The sequence below is a fragment of the Tubulanus polymorphus genome, chromosome 5 (genome assembly GCF_964204645.1).
Source record: "Tubulanus polymorphus chromosome 5, tnTubPoly1.2, whole genome shotgun sequence".
NCBI classification, from domain to species: Eukaryota; Metazoa; Nemertea; class Palaeonemertea; order Tubulaniformes; family Tubulanidae; genus Tubulanus; species Tubulanus polymorphus.
The window spans coordinates 19,375,275-19,394,003 of record NC_134029.1 but is presented as its reverse complement, the minus strand read 5'-3'; the positions used below and the strand labels follow the sequence as shown (position 1 = coordinate 19,394,003).

Genomic DNA, 18,729 nt, shown 5'->3' with positions numbered 1-18,729 from the left:
AACAATCAGCTCAACGACCTTGAGAAGAAAAGTTCAATTCAATTCATAGGAACGCGGGAGTGAATCTGAAGGTCGTTGGCCATGGATTTTTCGACATGACAACTAAAAACAACACTCGATTCGATTCGTATCCTGCTCCTCCTAAACCACCCGTCCATAAATACTTAACACATGACAACAGCACCGTTCATTTGATTAAACAGTAACATTATGTAGGTAGTCTAATCCATGGAGTGATGTGATTGTCGACTTACTTACTGTTGTTTTACTCGACTTGTCAACATGACCAGATTACTATTACGAAATTATTCGAAGTGGCTATTCGTACGGACACGTACGAATAATTCCGGAGGCTATTTGTGCGGACTCGTACGGATTACCCTGGAATTAATCCTACGGGAAGGGATAGGGATAGGGTAGGGTGAGGCTAGGCCAATGCCAATATCTAATTAAAACATTCAGCAAGCTCGGTGGTTTAGTAGGATGATGCTGCGCTGAAATTTACTGGCCCGGGTTCGAGTCTCACTTGACCCGCTCTATTTTTCTCTAACTCTATTCTCCACACTTTCCTTGAATTTTCTAAGTCGCGCACCTCTGTACGCATGCGCGGCGTTAATCGGCCATTCAGCGACAGTTATTAGCATACAGTTCCTAGTTCCGTACGAATAGCCTCCAAAGTAATCCGTACGGGTCCGTACGAATAGCCACAGCGTACAAAATTGACAGCCAGCCCAGTCTAATGTTGTCAACTAATGATACTAGCTTTGCTTTCAGATCTTGGCATTCTTTTACTTTCACAACGCACTATGCTGGCCGTCTAATATTAAATGTAACTGTCAAACCTGCGTCACTAAGAAAGCGGTGGCATTGGAACTGCAGCTGTGAAAGCTGCTGCAATAATCTACTGGATGGCTTTTTTCATTGGATACTGTACTATGTTTTTCATGAAATCTAAGTAAATTCCCTGTGGCTACATTAGAACCTGTAAAAAAAATCGGCAATTGGCCGCAGCAATCAAAAATTGCATCCAACGCGCCTAAAGAAATAACTGGTACCAATTTTGTATGAGAAATCTGAAATTTTCCCTGGCAGGGATTTGAACCTGATGAAGAAAATATTATATAGGCCTACACTATATTTTCTTCTGATTTCAACATCCGATTCCTCATACAAAAAATACACTCTTTAATACACAGGGGCTCGTATTTATAGTTTGGGAGTGATCTGTACAGTTTACTCCCAAACTTCAAATATGTGCTTAAATGTAAGTGATAGATTTCCGAACACCATGGATTAGTTAGTGCAGTGAGCCTGCAGATGTAAAGGAATGTCGCCCAGATCTAAGCCTCCCAAAGGCCCCTGCTGTATGCGTCGATGGACCTTTTTATGATACATACTATTTCAGGAACGCTAACGATAATAGCAGCACTCTGAAACAGCCAATGGTTGGTATCGCAGTTTTCGTCTGGTCGAGAAAATATCCTAATTGCGTTCTACTCGGTAAAAGAAAAGGGACTGTCATGGGATCTGGTCTGTATCAACTACCTGGAGGTCACTTAGAAAATGGGTAAGTGAAGTTGCTAACAATTCAATAAAACAAACTACATCATAATTACTTAGGTTAATTTTACTTCGATGAGGTTTGTTTGAAGTGTCTGACAAATGAACTGTGTCTCAATCATCTTTTTTCATAAAATTGCATGCCACATTTAAGCGGTAAAAGGGCTATGAAATATAATGATTGGTATTAATCTGAATTTTTTATTTACTCTTTTAGAGAAGATTGGATAGATTGTGGCGCGCGCGAAACGCTTGAAGAGACAAATCTCAAACTAAAAAACTGTAAATACGAATGTGTCACCAACGGAACTGAGTGTAACACCAATTATCATTACATCACCATTTTCATAAGCGGCGAACTGGATGAATCTCATTCCACGGAACCTGTGAATACGGAACCGCATAAAAATGAAGGTGACGTATCAAATGTCTCGTATAAAGCCAATTTTTTGTATTAATTGAAGTAAAAACAGTCGACTCGGTCTTACTGAGTAGTTCAGTAGTGTGGAATGATGAATAAATGTTTCTTTCACAAAGTTGTGAACCGGGCAAATTGAAAGTCTTGGGAGGCAGGTTTCAATTGGTTTCTATCGATTCGGGAATTCTCTTCTTTCAACCAGAATACGATCTACCTATTGCGGAATTCTCTAAATCTGATGGAAAGCCAGTAGAGAGTTCGTAATCTGGAATTTGTATTCTTATACCGGAATATATGTTCAATCGAAACCTGCCTTAGTAACTTAGAAACTTACCTGCCTTTGACTGGTACTGATGAAGAAGGAGTCAACCGTTTTTTTCATTCAGCCAAATAAAATTAAAAATTTCTTTATCGGGACTAAGAACGAACCAGCTGAAATCTGTCTAGTTTGCGTAATTTCTACTATATTTGGACTAATTTTATTTCTACTAACTGTCAATATTATCTGCTTTAGATTTTTGTCAAGAGTTTCGAGATTGTTTTTAAGCCAAACGTATAACACAAAGAAACATAGAAACACGGAATCAAACATGTATGACTTCAGAAACATTGTCTCCCAAACTATGTTTCTCAGTTAGTCCTGAACCCACACGACACAGGGAACTGCTTTGAAACTTGTTTCCTGTTTCCCTGCATCATGTGCGTTGGGCTTAATGTCAAGCGTTAAAAAGAAACAAATATTAATAATTATTGTTACAGAGTGGTTTTGGTGCGATTGGAATCAACTACCGCCGACCGAAGAAATATTCTACTGCTTAAAAATAATCATCAAACAAGGCTTCAATCCTTTCGAAGAAAAGCCGCGGAGTATATTCGGATCGCCGGTTGCCGTCAATGCGACTCCCCGTTACGATACGTCGAGTGAGGAACCCGACAAAAGTAAACGACCGCACATCGGAGTCGGCGTTTTCGTCACGAGTTCTCAACATCCCGGTTGCGTTCTGCTCGGGCGCAGGAAAGGCGAAGTTAAAGAAACCGGACTATATCAGCTTCCAGGCGGAAGTCTAGAAATGTTGTAAGTATTTGAATTAATGAATGTTGAATGTTTGGAAATTGGCTTCGGAGGAACATTCATTGTTAGACTACAAAAATCTCATTTTTTGAAGCCACACTTTTAGCAGAATAATTTTTTTAGAATTCAATGAGGCTTTAAGGAATTGCAATCTTCCTATCTAATTCTTGTTAATTTATCTTTGTTGGCCTAGTTTTTTTCAACAAACCAATCATGGAAAAACGATGTATCTTTTTATGTTAGGTTTTAGGGTTTATACTAAAAATTTGATTCGTCCATGTACAGCCTTAACGGCTCTGTTCAAGCTACTTTCATTAATTCCCAACAAAATTGCTTAACTCGTCATAGCTGGAACAATCATTGTGTTGTCAATTTACCAGTATGTTGACTTAGAATTAGTAAATTGAACTGGAAAAAGTAAATTTGGGACTAACATTTTCACGACTTATCAGACTAAACCCTTTCAAACCCCAAAATGCTCAAGCCTCAGTTCAATGTGTAATGGGCATACCGGTACTGCTTTATTGCTTCTACCTAGCAGTACTGGTGCTGCCATCTTTCAGTGCAGGTTTTAACTAATAAATGATTACTTGGATACACCGCACCGAGGGGTAGGTGCAATGAAGGGTGTGCGGTTTATATATCGCACTGAAAGGCTTCATGAATTCGACTCATTTCATCACGATATTGACACAAATTTTTTCAATGAAAACTTGTATATAATTGTCGTTATTTATCGACAGCGAAGATCATGCGGACTGTGCTGCAAGAGAAGTTATGGAAGAAACCGGTTTGAAGTTGAAGACGGTTTCTCTCATACGTCCCGTGAACGCGTACTCGAAAGCCGAAGACCGCCATTACTTGGATATAGTCGTGCACGGAGAATTGGACGTAGACTTCAAATCGGAACCCGAAAATTCAGAACCCGACCGATGCGAAGGTGAGATAACGGGCCGTTCATTATGTCTGTAAACAAAATTTGGATCGTTTGAATTCGTTATGAATGGAATATCAACATTTTTCGATCAACATCAGCTTTTTAAGCAGTTTTACAGTCGAACCCAATTAAATTTGATTGGTCAGAAAATCGAGCCGATATCTTGTTGTACAATATCGTACAGTGAGTTGTATACAATTAGTGTTTTATGTTGAAATTGTTAAGAATTAAGGGAGATGAATTCGAATGAAAAATCTGGACTCTGTTCAACAGTTCTTAGTTTGTGACTCAAGGGTAAATAAGTTCATTTCTGATGTTTTAACTGTTATTATGAGTTGGGGACTAGGTCTTGATTCAGTGTGGGTTTCAAATGAACTAACAGTTATTTCTATATCTTAGAGATGTCAAATTTAGCCATCATTTCAGAAGCTGTATTTATGATGCTACTACGCGTATTTACAAAAATTGTTCCACATTTTCATAAATTAAAGGTTGGTTTTGGTGTAAATGGGAAGATCTTCCACCGAGAAAGGAACTGTTCTTTTCGCTACAACTATTACTGGAAGAAGGTTTCGAATTCAGCGACATTCATTCACCAGTGTCATAATGCAACCAAGTAAAAATCAAACATATCAAATAGGAGCTGTAAGACTATTCTATACACCGATGATCTTTTAAACAATTCTTTTATGTAATATTGCAGTTTACTGTAAATAAAGAAATTAACTATGTGTACTTTATGTATAAAAAGATATCTATTCTTTTTGAATTTGTCTTTTTAGGCATGAATAAGGCATCTCCATGCGGCATTTACCAGTCTCCTAACTGTATTTGTTTACCAGTCCCTATCTAACTGTGAATACAAAAGTTCTGCGTATGACTTACCTCGACAGTTAGGGTCTAATTATGAAGGAAGGTTTTTGACCCTGTAGGCAAGATAAACATACCCTTGAGGTTTTAGTTGAGAATATTAGTAATACTGCAGTAGAACTCACTTAATTCAGAATACTAGAGACTGCCCAGATTTCTCTGAATTGAGTAAAATTCAAATTATTAATAATAGTTCACAAGGTTCCAGATTAATACCATTTCATCTAAATTAAGTGAAAATCTGTAATGAAAAATCTGAGTTCTACTATAATTTTAGCAATTTGTAAAGCACCTTTCCATGTATGACAAATGATCAAAGCGCTTCCTCCTCAGACTTGCGATACATTTTTTCAAATCGATCGTCAATTGGTCAGTGCTGCTGACAAAGAAATTCACTAAACAATTTTCTGCTTCAATTCCAAGAAGAGAGAAAAAGTAAAATGAAACTTTGAAAGGAGCTAGTTTATATTTAACCTGTAAAATTATTTTCACACAATCTCATTTATTATACTGTCATTAGGCCGACCCTCATGGTACCCTGAACTATCAACTCGTACCACCACCACCGTGTTCACAGTTCTTAAAATTCACTTCTTTCTCGAACAATTCGGATATTTCCAGCGTGAGAAGTTCGTGTAACGAAAAGCTTTCGTGTTTGTAAACCCACTCTTTGCCGTTGAAATCGTACCGTTTGGGACCACTGAAAATGCAAGTTACATAAATTACCAGAACTCGAAACACAGGCGTAAAGTAGACAGTACAATGGACTCCCCATACCACAGAGCCGATTGTTTTGGATTATCAGATACCCCGAACAAAATATGATTTGAAATTTTACAACCCAAATTCATGTGAACACTGACGAGGCTGTTGCCCCAGAATTCAATCACCTCAGGGAAAAAATTCATTCCCCAAGATCTGAGACAAGCCAAGTCAACTGTTCTAGTACATGCCTTTTTACCGGGGGGCTTTTGTTTTATTAAGGAATTGAAATTTTACCAAATACATGTTACCAGCTATACTTACAACATCGATCTAAGATTACACAGAACTCAGAATCTTACCTCTTCGGCGAAGACAACCAGATCTGTTTATTCGGACCCTGTTTGTTGATGACGTAAGTGCCATGATCACCACCAATTTTTACTGTCAAAACGCCTTGCTGAAAATGTTGGTAAACTTTAAGAAACAGCCACCCTCCGGGGACAGACTTTGATAGGAGTACAAAGACAGGAAAAGGGCATATATACCGTACTGAAAAAGTTAAATTAATATCCAGCATAAACGAGGGTCTGCAAAATTTTGAAATTTCAGTGCATTTTCATTCAATTTCTAGGCACGTGAGGGCACGTGAAGAAAATATAAGCTTCATCTTGCGTTGTGGACTGCTGTTTTATTAGTTACAGGTTGGTGGAAAAAGTGCCCTGAAAAATATTGCCATTGTATTTTCAAAAGGGCATGAAGAATTGCGATGGGAGCACAAGCTCTGGACCCACCCCTGCCATCTTGCTTATATTTTGTCAAGGATCACCTCCTTGAGCGCGGTAACTAGGCAATATCTAAGGGATTAGCTTTCTATCAAAGTTATCTGCTGCTGTCAACGATTTCTGTATTTACATGAATGACATCATCCATTAGATAACATCTACTATAAACTGCTCTTGATAAGAATTTTATCTTACAATTTGCCTTTTGGATAATTGCGACATTCATATTTAGATAGGATCTGACATCAGGAACGGTTAATAACATTGAAATCAGCTCAAGCAACCAAGCTGGGTATTACTGTCAAACCCACAATCAAAACACCAATACATTGAAAATTGAGCGTTGAGGACTCAGAATTATTGATTTTAACTAAAAACCATTATGATTACCAAGGAACGCTTGTGGCCATATTCAAGACAATTGCAAATTTCCACCTCTTTGGCATCTATATCTTACCCCTAAGACAACATCATACTCCTCCCTGGTGACACCAGAATCCCCCAGATCTTCAAATTTTTCAGTAAGTGAATCTAAAGTTTCATCGGCAACTGAATGATACTGTGCTTCACTGAGATTTTTGCTGAAAAATATCACGATTAGATCAGATTGTGAGGAAATTATGAAAAGAACGCGTGTGACATGAATAATCATCATGGAGTTGTTACTTACATTGGCTCCGAACAGAAAGTTCTAGTGAGATTTAAAGGAACAACAGGCTTCGTGCAGCAAGGCAAAAACTGTAATGCGAAATAATGATAATTAGTTGAGCTGTGAGACGCGAGTCATAACAGGCTCATAGCTGCCAGGGGTTTCACTGGCAACTATAAAGTCAATATTAGGATTCACTGCAGTTTAGTCCCCAGTGGTTATGTACCTAATCTAACCACAACACTAGCGCCACACAGTGGAAACGCAACCCTAACTGCAGTTAGACCAACTTTAAGTTATACACCACATAGTCATTGGGACCGACATCGTTTAGGTATGGTAGGCATATATAGTGGGGTAAGGCCTCCCATTAATTTGTGATATCGAGAATTCTTTACTTTAGAAGTAGTTGAATCTAATGGTAAATAATCGAAGGTTTATAACAAGACTTCACAGACGAGAAAAGAGTTGTTGACCGAATAATTGACGACTTTAGGGGTTTGGATTTTATATAGAATCCAGTAAGTATTGTGAAATCAGAAATCCTTACATTGTCATTATTTTCACATTGACTAACTAATGGTTGACGTAGTTTCACTTGAAATGATGAGCTACAATGAAATCTAGACGATAGCCGCTTTGAGTTAACCGCGCTCGCTGACTGGCCAAAAATCAACCGGAGTCGCTGCATCGTGCGCCCTAATAATTCTTTGACAGAACAAGCTTACGCTGTTTACCCGCGGAGGTTATAATTCCGGAAAGTAGGTTCGAATCCCAATTTAGAGTTGTATTTTGTGAATTTTACTTCCGGGTTTGTATTTTTGGCTTGAGAAACTATATCAAAGGTACACATCTAATCATTTTAGTATGAAGGATTATTTGAATAAGCTTATCTCTAAATACAGGCTCATTCTAACTATCAACTGACTGTCATTCAATTTTTCTCAGAGTTAGAGAACTTCGAATAGGCCTATATTAAAGCCGCTCTGTCCCAGATAGAAAATGTGGAAGTTCAAAGTTTCCAAGTTCAAGAACACTGCTCCCAAGTTACCAAAGAAAGAGGTAAATCCATCTAACAGTCTGGAAGCCTTAGGCTACTGAGCTTGTTCACAGAAATTAAGCGTATGATCAAAAAGTCTTTTTTTTCCATACAGTGACACGCCCACTATATGGCCTTATAATGCTCTTTTAATTAAAAATTATATGTAGGAAATTATTGGAAATGTTCCTGTGGGAAACTTGATGAATTCATGTGGCAACCATATCAAAGCTAGCTGTAAATACATTGCATTTAATGTTGAAAGTGGTGGTAGGTGTTCAGGTTTATTGCTATTAATTATGCATTTTCAATCGCCGAGTTTCTCATTTTATCATATTCTTGATTTCATTGAATTTGCTCCTTTTTCCGTTACAGGTGGAGGTTGCTTGGGAATATTGCCGCTTGAAACGACTGGTAAATTGACCAAATCTCCGCCATTGATCCAAGCTCACACTGGTTTGTATTTCCATAATGAATCATAAGATACCACGAAATTGCTTTTTATTCAAATCACTATCCGGAATTTAAATATTGTTGCGATCATTCTCTTATTTGTTGTTTTCAGAATTTGTAAGTGACTTTGATTTCAGCCCTTTCGACGACAATTTGCTCGCGACGGCATCGCAAGATGGAGGGGTAAGTGCTGGCAAACCTTTTTGACCTACGTATACTGCCATTATTTCCACTAACACCAGATGAAATAGAATGGGATCATGATAGGCTTAGTTTAATTCGCAAGGCAGTCTATCAATGGACAATGGCTACAAGTTGCATTCCAGCTTTAATTACCCATCATTACTAATCAAGCTACAAATTAGTGTCACTGTTTTTAGACCCTCATTTCTGTAGTTGACTCAAACTTTTCAATAATCAAAATCACCCAATAGAAATTAAAACAGCAAATTTGTCACAGACACCAATAGTTAAGAGATGTCTATTTGATTTTCAATACCATCACTCAGCACATATGATAAGTTCACGCTAGAAGTTCTTAGGATTAATCTTAAAACTGCATGTAACAGGGCTTTCTGCCATTGCTAATTTTGCAATAGATATTAAAATGATTGTAACCAACGCTATTGAAAGTCTATATTCTGCCTATTTAGACGACATTTTTATCAGCTCTTATTGAACTTTAATGTAAAGCCATAGAGCATTCTATGATGGGATTTTAGGCTTCAACTAATCGTTGTTATTGTCGAAAGGTTGGAGCTGTCAAAAAAGGTGGCCTTGATTAAGTCGCCCTTTCAAATTCAGTTTTCTACTATCAGGTGAAAATTTGGCAAATTCCCGATGAGATCGATGAAAATGTGTACAACGCGATCGTAACATTCCCCAATCAGGAGAGACGCGTCGAAAATGTCCTTTGGCATCCTACCGCATCAGATATCTTAGCTACGTCTTGTTATCAGCACCTGAAGATATATGACGTTAACGCTCAAGAACCTAAATATGGTAAGGAGCCATTCTAGATTCGTGCATCCTCGCTTGCCAGGGCTTGATTGCCTCTCACCAAAGCTCATGCCAACACAAACCCAGGTGGGAGGCAATCAGGTCCTGGCAAGCGAGGATGGATAGGTGTTGGATCCTGAAATAATCAGATATATCCAATTTTCAAACTGCAACGAAAATCTATTCTATTGGTGGCACATCTTTCAATTTCTTATTTCAAGCGAACATATGGATGGATTTTTAGAGCGAAAATTGAATTTTACCTAAAAGCATTTCGAACTGATCTCTTCTCATCCTATTCCTTTTTTCAGCGATATCCGGCCACGAAGACCAAATTCAGAGTATATCGTGGAAAGGTGATGGAAGTTTGATCGCGACAACCGCTCGGGATAAGATGGTCAGAGTTTTCGATCCGAGAGCATTTGCCGTGTCCGCGGTTTGTAGATCGGAAATGAATTAATAAGCGTATAGTCATACCTACAGCGTCCGCGGTTCATTTTAAACAATCTCTCATATTATTTTTTTTCCTCAGGAAGGTCCGGGACACGACAATGTCAAAGATTCGCGAATAATGTGGCTCGGAGATACGCCGTACATTCTTTCAACAGGCTTTGGAAGGGTGAGTTTGTAAGATTGGACGGGTGATATCAAGCCCAGTTCTGTAGTTAACTCATTAGCACTCAGGAATTTCGCTATGTTTCAAATAGAAAGGTGTCGATTACTGTACGGAATTCTGACAACTTGGATGTCTCGTTGACCATAAGCTATTGGGTTCGAATCCCACTGCAACCGTTTTTGTAGCAGATGAAAAAAGTGTCAGGGCGGATTCGGGCTGCTTGAGGAGTAATAGGCAGGGCAGATACAGGCGGCTTGAGTGCTAATGGGTTAAAGATTACAATTGTACTCACGAATTAAGTTTGAGCAATTAGGCTCTGAATTACTTTCGACGGTGATATCTTTTCATTTAAATGGAAAAAGCGTCATATTTCGGCTGTTTCAGAATCGGTCGAGACAGATTCATATCTACGATCAACGAGCCTTATCAGCGCCTGTTAAAGTCATGGAATTGGATTCGAATACGGGGTACGTTAATTATAAGTATTCGAAATCTTATAAACGAATTATTTCTAGATTTTTTCGATTTTAATCATTCCTCTTTCAGAACTTTAATGCCATTGCGCGATGAAGATACAAATCTGGTATTCCTAGCTGGAAAGGTACGTATTTGCAATTGCTTTTAGGTTGCACTTTCAGTAGCTTAATGTAACAGGAAGAAATATGTGTCCTCTCCAAGATTTGAACTCTCGATGCCTGGCGTCGAAGGCAGACGCTATACCGCTGAGCCAAAGAGAACATTCCTGCTAGCTGAGCTAGTAGGAACGCTGTGATACACCCTGTCGCATCGATAATAGATGGCATACAGGGCCGTTTTGACGTAACGAAGATTTATTTTCATGATTCAGTTGAATATATATATATATATATATATATTATGTTTGTGTGTACTCGCCGTACCTGTCTATTAAACTAGGCTCATAATTGTACATGTATACATTACAGGGAGATACTCGTATAAGTCTCTATGAAGCTAGTGAAAAAGATCCATATCTCACTGAATGTAAGTATTTAAGTTTACGATAAAAGCTGTATTAACACGGAACAAATGTGAAAAATATAGCCGCAATCACACAGAGACGATTTGGCCCATGCCTAATTAGTGAGCGTGTTCACACGTAAACCACTCGCTCGATCCTTAACAATATAATTTGTTAATGATATAATTAAAATGATAACAATGCTCAAACAAAGTGAAATGAGTCACTTTCGGAACTATTTGCAATTCAAACGCAATCATTTGTTCTGTGCTAGAATTTGGCTCGAGTCTGGTCCGATATTTGTGGTAGGGCCCGATTTGGCCAGGAACAACTGTTCACATCGGTGCCAAATGGGCCTGTGCCTTGTGTGATTGCGGCTTATGAAGATAATTTTACAATATGGTAGCATCAATCGTCATGGAATCTGTTATCTGTTTCCCTTTTTGCATCGCTAGTTAATTCCGATATGGTCGATCAGGTGAAAGGCGTTGCTATGGTTCCTAAATTAGCATTGAATGTTATGCAATGCGAAGTAGCGAGATTAATGGTCCTAACGAAGAATTCGATCATCCCACTGCCGTATCAAGTACCTCGAAAGGTATAATCTCGATCCTATTCTGCAGTTTTTAGTTGAAGAATTGATTTATTGTAGTTAACTGAAAATAAAACTGGTGATAAGCTGTTCATATATATATTCTATCAGTAGCCCAATGAGAATCTATGAAACTGGCCCCTGAAAATATCAGCTGTGTCGTTTTCAGACTCATACTGAATTCTATGGTGAATTATTTCCGGACACAAATGTTAGAAAAGCGGCCATGACAGCTGAACAATGGATTAACGGTGAAAATGCCCTTGTAAGTTGCCAATATTTACCGACATTTATTCGTCGTCCTCAACAATGGTCCATTCTGACTGTTGACTGTATTCATTTACAGCTGGAGAAGGTATCTTTGGATCCTTCAAAACAGAATGGTACCAGCAGTTATAAATGTGTTGCGAGTGCTACTGCTAAAAGTGCGGCTAAAGCGATCGAAATCAGCAAAGCCGATAATCAGTCACACGCGGCTGCGAATAACAGTACAACTATCAAAGCTACCATTTACGAGAACAAAGCAAGCGCGCAGCCACCTACCGAAGCTGAACAGATGTTAGAAGTGATAAAAAATAAGCCGTCGCGATCTAGTCCGACTTCGTCGCCTGCTGAACATAGACCGACACCGAAAACTATATTCACAAGTAAGCAACGGTAGCTCGGAATTGAAGAAATAGAACAGAAGCTCGATAAAGAAGACTCTATATATACCGTAGTTGGAACTAGCATGATTTATTGTATGATAATGAATTGGATAAATATATATGTGTATTTTACAGGTAATCTGCACCAGGCTAAATTCCGCCATTTCCAAGGAACTGCTGCTCACAAAAGTCTTCACATCGACAACATTCGTAACCTGAGTAACAGCGTTCCTGGTGAGAGTGACGGGTTCGCTGTGAATAGCCAACGATGTGCCGTATCGCTGACCGGTGCCGGAGGAATTATTGCAGTTTTCGAGGTTGGTTGTTTCGGGTCGCAATCTTGAATTTTGTCCGGGCCGAATATAGTAAACCTCGCCAAACTCTGGCAAACTGGGGCCGGCAAAATTGGTCTGAGGTATTAATGAAGTCTGAGTTAAGGATAGGAAAAGTCACAAAAATGATTTAGATTTTGTTCGATTTTGTCGAAATTCCACGTTAGCCATGTCTGAGTAAGGCGAGGTTTTCTGTACTTCGAAACTTAGCTGCTCGCCTGTGTAGTCTTCCAGGTCTTCATTTCGCAGCAGATGCTAATTACTTACATGTTTTAGGTTTTTTAGGAGCGCGCTTTATTGACTGGTGGTATTCAGTTATTAAAAATTTAGAAAACACACTGAGTTATTATTATTGTACCATCTAGCTGCACCTTTTGGCCAATCCCTTTTCTAACCTATCATAGCTCCATTGTTCCATTACGGTAGTTCGTCTTCATTTCGTAGAAGCTGAATGCATTGTACTTCCATCACTTAGCTATGCTTGCACCTCTTAGTTATGTACTAGCCGAGTCAGTTATTATTAAACATGTGCATTGTGTATTTCGTCAGGTTGGTAAACCCTGCAGATTACCAGACAGCGGAATCCCGATTATTCAAAATGGTCGAAATGTCTCGGACTTCGTTTTCGATCCATTCGATGATTCAAGGCTAGTAGTCGGTGAGTTATCATTATCATTACATCGTGTAATGTACTTTATAATTACGAAGATAACGCTTCAATCAATGTTTTCAGGCTGCGATGACGCGCGCATACAAGTGTGGACGATTCCCGATGATGGCCTGACGGAAACGCTGGAAGCGCCAGATTTCTATCTGACCGGTATGCAATCAGAGACATTTCTTTTAATACGTAGCGTTGCCAGGGGATAGGATTCAAAAAGTCCTGAAAAAAAAATCTAAAAAGTCTAACATTATTCAGAGAAATGAGAAAAAATTGTTCAAATAGAATTCAACAGATGAAACGGTACTTTATTCAAAAGTATATTAGAGTGCCTCGTACTCATCGTCATGTCAGCCCAGTCTATTATGAGCAGTGCAGTGGTTGGCAGGTAGCTGGCGATATTAGAGAATTAGCGTACAATTCTGTGTTTGAAAATTGTTGTCTGATTTTTGTTTGGAAATCTGTCTGGTTTGTCTGTATAGTGGACAATGATCCGTTATCTAACTGTTCATGTCAAAATCTGTAGACTTTCCCTAGTCATTAAGAATCCATCTTGAATAGAACATTTTTAGCCCTGAAATCCACAAAATAAAGCTGAATGTATGTTGTAAATCAGTGCGTTCTATTATTAGGTCATAATGAGAAGATATATTTCGTGCGATTTCATCCTTTGGCGAAAGATATCTTGGCGTCGGCTTCTTACGATATGACCGTCAAAATCTGGGACCTAGGAACTCGCAGCGTGCTGATAACATTAGAAGGCCATACGGACACTGTAAGGTTTCTCATTTACAAGTCATTTGTATTTGAATCTTAAGATGAATCTGGGTTTTTATTTAGAAATGACACAATTTTTTTCAGATATTCTGTCTTTCTTGGAGCCCGGACGGGAGCAAATGCGCTACGGTTTGTAAAGATGGAAAGATACGCATCTACGAACCGCGAACTTCTACGCAACCGATTTTAGTGAGTTTTAACCTTTATTGAACAATTTTGCTTGTTATTATTCTTAAAAAAATTTAATAATGATTTGAGGCACCACTTCATGAACACATGTTCATAGAAACGATAACAATATTAATTTCATTTTCCAATGAGTATAAACATTTAATACTCCTATAGAAAACATGATTTATAGTTTCATCATTTTCATGGATTTTCGATTACCTAAACACTGTACCTAATATTTTTTTCAAACACAATTGTGCCTTTGTTATTAGATAACAAATACATATCTGTACATCTGTACCTAATTTACATGTACACCGTAGATTATTCTATTTCAATAGGGTGGCGCTGGGCCTGATGGTACTAGGGGTGCCCGAATTGTTTGGGTATGCAATGGAAAATATCTGGCCATTACAGGTTTTGATAAGTAAGTAGATGTACATGTATTACAACCAGAGTTTGACATATATAATAGGGACATCCTTGACCATATTTTCTCATTTGAAAATGTCAATTCAAATGGTTTCATATCTGATGGGCATAGACAAATGATATGGAATTCAAGTAGACCGTAGCTTGATCCGGATCATTTGGGATCAATGAAATAAAAAATACATGTATTTTTGATGAAATTCATCTGGTTTTGGAGAAATCCGGTTTCGACATACAATTTACATCTATCGTATCAGTGAATTGTAAATAGTACTTGGATTAGACAAAACCTGGATTTATGCAGTACTATTGTATATGGATATTTTGAAGTTCCCACTGTGTCATGTGAAATAAACCGGTATTTTGTACATTTTATGCAGGAAAGGAAATCGATTGATAGCAGTTTATGACGCCTCTGATCTCACTAGTCAACTTTTTAGCAACGAACTTGATTATTCCCCGTCGATTATCATCCCGCACTACGATGAAGATAGCTCCACGATCTTCCTTACCGGGCGTGTAAGTTACGTAAACCATTTACAGCTGGTAGATTGATATCGATCTCTGTATCTCAGAGTTTACGAGTGAACCCACAGTCGATGATATTTATAACAGTTTATTCGGATTTAGTCAGGTTGTGAACCATAACAACCTATTAAAAGGCCTTGGCCTTTAGCGTTACTTGCAGTTAGGACGTAAAATTCTTCTTAACTAAACTAACTGACAGTCTTCTCTGTATATTAGCGATTGTCTCTTAGTTCCTGTCCCTAACCTTCCTCAGTAAACATCTATATTTTTGAATTACTGTGTATCATTTTCATGTTATTTTCATTTCTCTGATGATGGAAGTTTAGTCAAAACTTTGAAACTGTTAGATTAAACTGTTATATCATCAACTTGGGTTTTGCTCATTAATCCACTTAAATTTACTGTAGAATCTACTTGTCACTGAGCTAATAACCTCAAATTATTACATGCCGTGGACTTAAAATGTTTAGAATTTTCGTATTCCAATTCATGCAATGGAAGCCTATTTTCGCTCCAACTGCCCCAGATTGTTCTTGCCTGAAGAGAAGATTTGTTGGGTGCGTGAGATGGAGGCAAGCGGAGTCAACTGTATATACCATTGGTATAAGATGAACAAATCTTAATGTTCCAATGAATTTCATTACTTTAAAGGCCTAGTAGCCCTTATTGAACAGATAAAATGACTGTAGAATGTTTCCTCTTCAATTTCAGGGCGATTCCGCAGTTTACGCATTCGAAGCCTACACCGAGTATCCTCATTTGTTTCCGCTGTCGACCTATAAAGCGGACAGTCTACACCAGGCCATCGGTTTCTTGCCGAAGCTACGTTGCGATGTGAAGAACGTCGAATTCGCCAAAGGTTTCCGATTAACCGCGTCGTCGATCGAGCCTATTTCTTTCACGGTGCCACGAGTCAAGGTGATTTATCCCTGCGATTTATGACCAATTTCGTTGATATTTTCTTTTTTCATCCTCAAACACGGCGAGAACTCAGGGCGGGTTTGAAATTTTTTTCGATTAAGGGTAGAAATACCTGAGAAGAATCTGCGACTAGGAAACTCAGCCGACCCCAGGATTCAAACCCATAGGATGCTGGATTGAAAGACGATATTTACCACTTAACCATTTTTCAATTGAAATATGTTTTTTATCCCTTTCAAATTGACCGGTGATAAATTCTTCAACTCATATTGTCTAAACGATCTGTTGAATATTTAAATCTACGTCTTTAACAGATGGAATATTTTCAAGACGACATATTTCCCGATACGAATGATACTACGAAACCAACGATGACTGCTGATGAATGGATGAACGGTGCTAGTCGAGTGTTCGAGAAAATCAGTCTGCGGCCTTCAGACATGAAACCACGTAAGTATATCTGCGCTCACAGGGTGCGATTCAGGGAATAAAAGCCACTTGCCCGTGTGGCAAGTGAAATTTCACTGGCCCCCTCAAAAATCAACTTGCTCTACACAGGCAGTGTGGTGGCATGATCATCAGTTGTATCAAGTGGGAAAAAAGCTTTGAGACATTAAATCGCACTTGCCCGGTGGAAAAGTGATAATGATAACCTACTTGCCCTAATGAAAATTAACTTGCCCCGGGCAATCGGGCAAGTGCTTAGATCAGACCCTCGGCTCATGTACTCACATTTGATAAAATAGTTGATTTGATACAGGGGTCAGTTGCACATTCGGGACAGATCGACTATGGAAATGAGATGGTCTTAGACAAATCTAAGCAATGACTTTGCAACTGAGTCCACAGTAATTAAACCATATAAATCGGTTTTGTGAGCATATAGTAAAAATAGAGTTAATGTATACCATTTTTGTGAATCCTTTGAATTTTTCAGTGAGTGAGGCTCCAGTCAGTGCTCCAAAACCGAAGAAATATAAAAGTTATAAGGAAGAAGAATTCAAAACTGACGAACAGAAGAAAGAAGAGGTCTGTACATACTGTTTTCTAATCAGCTTCTAACTCTAAGTTATATCTGTTAGATGGGGTCAAGGTTAAAAGACCTTGGGGCTTAAGGAGGCATTGGATTGGTTGAAACGTATTTCGGCCCTGGCTCGATTTGCGATGCCAAAATCAAAGTGCAAAAACTGGAAAAACTCTAAATGAATAATTCAGTTCATGACATGATTCTATTTTACCTTATTTCGTTAATTCTGGAATAGTTGTTGAGTGCAATGGTATCTAAAATGGAAGTACAGGATAGCCCTCTACCCCAAGATCTAACGGAAGGCGTCGATTCCGATGAATGGGTGAGTTTTTAACCATAGATGAAACGCTAACAGTATTCCTGAAGACGACTATTTGGCCCTTCAAAGTTGATACCTTGTTTCTCGTCAAATCGCAAAGCCGCCCGCGTCACTCCCGAAAGTCAAAATAGAAATGAAATAATAAGTTTTGCAGTTTAGATGTTTTAGAATAAGCAAAATGAACATTTCTTGGATCTGTTCACTTAACCTTCTATGGATCAAGTCTCTGCTTCCGCCCTCATCTCAAATAGTATTATACAGTGAATAATTTTTGGATTTAAAAAGAAAAGACCTCCCGCCCTCATCTCTCCTTGGAAAATATGAAAATATTATTTTTGAGTTTATTTCCACCTTTTTATTTCAAAAAAGCTCATAAACAAAAAATGTTTTGGTTTGCATGAGAAACAAAGTACCGGTATCAACTTTGAAGGGCCTAAGGTAATAGACAAAACATCGAATCAATTAATTAATGGAAACTTTTCGGACTTTATATTACTCGTCGTGTTGACGTGATAATCCCCATACATGATTGGGTGAATTTATTTTCGAACGCGCTGTTCGGAAACATTTTTTTCCGATACATTTACGAATAAATACGTAGATGATTCATCGCGGCCTGGAGCGTCTGGAGCTGCCTCGAGTGCGCGGTTATTAGAAATATTGGCACCGTTCACCGATTGGTGTCGACATATCAGCGAGATATCATGTTCAAACCTTTCATCGTGCTTCGTATCGTTTTGTTTTATTTATATAGTCTGACTGAATTTAACGGGGAATTGTGTATGCCCGAAGGATCGCAGAATGTCGTCGGCGATGGAAGGAACGATTGACTTTTTATCATTAAAAAAACAACAGATATCCAAGATTTTATAGATTATGTCATTATATGGTGTATCGTGATTTTAATATTATAACATATTGAATATTGAGATATTATATATTGATTTTACAAAGTAATAAATATCCATAACTTAAAGTTTGATGGAGTTTTTTTCTGTTCCTTCGGTTTTTGGCAGAAGCACTATACATAGTCTCAAGTCGGATCTCTTTGGACCGTAAAAATGTGACGGACTTGAGAGTGATATCCGAGTTAGATGTTATGTATTTTTTTATTAAATAGTGTGACTTATTTCAACAAACATCCGAGTTGAACGGCAGTTATCGAGCGGAGTCTACTCACAGGAAGCCTACTTACGTCCTATTCGATATTGATTAGGGTCCTGATTATCGAGAGAAATCCCAC

At 38.3% G+C, this 18,729-nt stretch overlaps 2 protein-coding genes across 3 annotated transcripts; one reads left to right on the top strand and one right to left on the bottom strand.

Annotated features, from left to right (window-relative positions):
- Positions 1 to 5,317: 5,317 nt before the first annotated feature.
- On the bottom strand, positions 5,318 to 7,712 carry LOC141905931 (frataxin, mitochondrial-like). Of its 2 annotated transcripts, none has more exons than XM_074795040.1 (5): positions 7,544 to 7,712; positions 7,015 to 7,082; positions 6,802 to 6,925; positions 5,922 to 6,019; positions 5,318 to 5,557 (listed from the first exon to the last, which is right to left on the bottom strand). In XM_074795040.1, the coding sequence occupies exons 1-5, from the start codon at positions 7,682 to 7,684 to the stop codon at positions 5,404 to 5,406; spliced, it is 585 nt and encodes a 194-aa protein (XP_074651141.1). In that variant the 5' UTR covers positions 7,685 to 7,712; the 3' UTR covers positions 5,318 to 5,403. The 2 variants fall into 2 exon arrangements, with proteins under 2 accessions (XP_074651141.1, XP_074651142.1); XM_074795041.1 differs by having other exon boundaries at positions 7,571 to 7,712.
- Positions 7,713 to 7,787: 75 nt separating this feature from the next.
- Positions 7,788 to 18,441, top strand: LOC141905799 (coronin-7-like). The gene is made up of 26 exons (XM_074794835.1): positions 7,788 to 7,838; positions 7,942 to 8,055; positions 8,203 to 8,302; positions 8,408 to 8,488; positions 8,598 to 8,668; positions 9,304 to 9,487; positions 9,796 to 9,920; positions 10,017 to 10,103; positions 10,485 to 10,567; positions 10,647 to 10,701; positions 11,045 to 11,102; positions 11,535 to 11,677; positions 11,841 to 11,936; positions 12,018 to 12,318; positions 12,454 to 12,635; positions 13,200 to 13,308; positions 13,384 to 13,470; positions 13,944 to 14,086; positions 14,173 to 14,277; positions 14,601 to 14,686; positions 15,072 to 15,210; positions 15,931 to 16,137; positions 16,455 to 16,590; positions 17,078 to 17,169; positions 17,403 to 17,489; positions 18,241 to 18,441. The coding sequence occupies exons 2-26, from the start codon at positions 7,996 to 7,998 to the stop codon at positions 18,247 to 18,249; spliced, it is 2,826 nt and encodes a 941-aa protein (XP_074650936.1). The 5' UTR covers positions 7,788 to 7,838; positions 7,942 to 7,995; the 3' UTR covers positions 18,250 to 18,441.
- Positions 18,442 to 18,729: the final 288 nt, after the last annotated feature.

Excerpts from the sequence above, each read along its gene's own strand:
- LOC141905931 (XM_074795040.1), bottom strand. The coding sequence starts at position 7,684 with ATGCAGCGACTCCGGTTGATTTTTGGCCAGTCAGCGAGCGCGGTTAAC. Across the intron at positions 7,083-7,543 it reads AATGTGAAAATAATGACAAT|TTTTTGCCTTGCTGCACGAA; the intron begins GTAAGGATTTCT and ends TTCGCATTACAG. Across the intron at positions 6,020-6,801 it reads AGTATGATGTTGTCTTAGGG|CAAGGCGTTTTGACAGTAAA; the intron begins GTAAGATATAGA and ends CAACATTTTCAG.
- LOC141905799 (XM_074794835.1), top strand. The coding sequence starts at position 7,996 with ATGTGGAAGTTCAAAGTTTCCAAGTTCAAGAACACTGCTCCCAAGTTA. Across the intron at positions 8,303-8,407 it reads ATTTAATGTTGAAAGTGGTG|GTGGAGGTTGCTTGGGAATA; the intron begins GTAGGTGTTCAG and ends TTTCCGTTACAG. Across the intron at positions 16,138-16,454 it reads TCACGGTGCCACGAGTCAAG|ATGGAATATTTTCAAGACGA; the intron begins GTGATTTATCCC and ends CGTCTTTAACAG.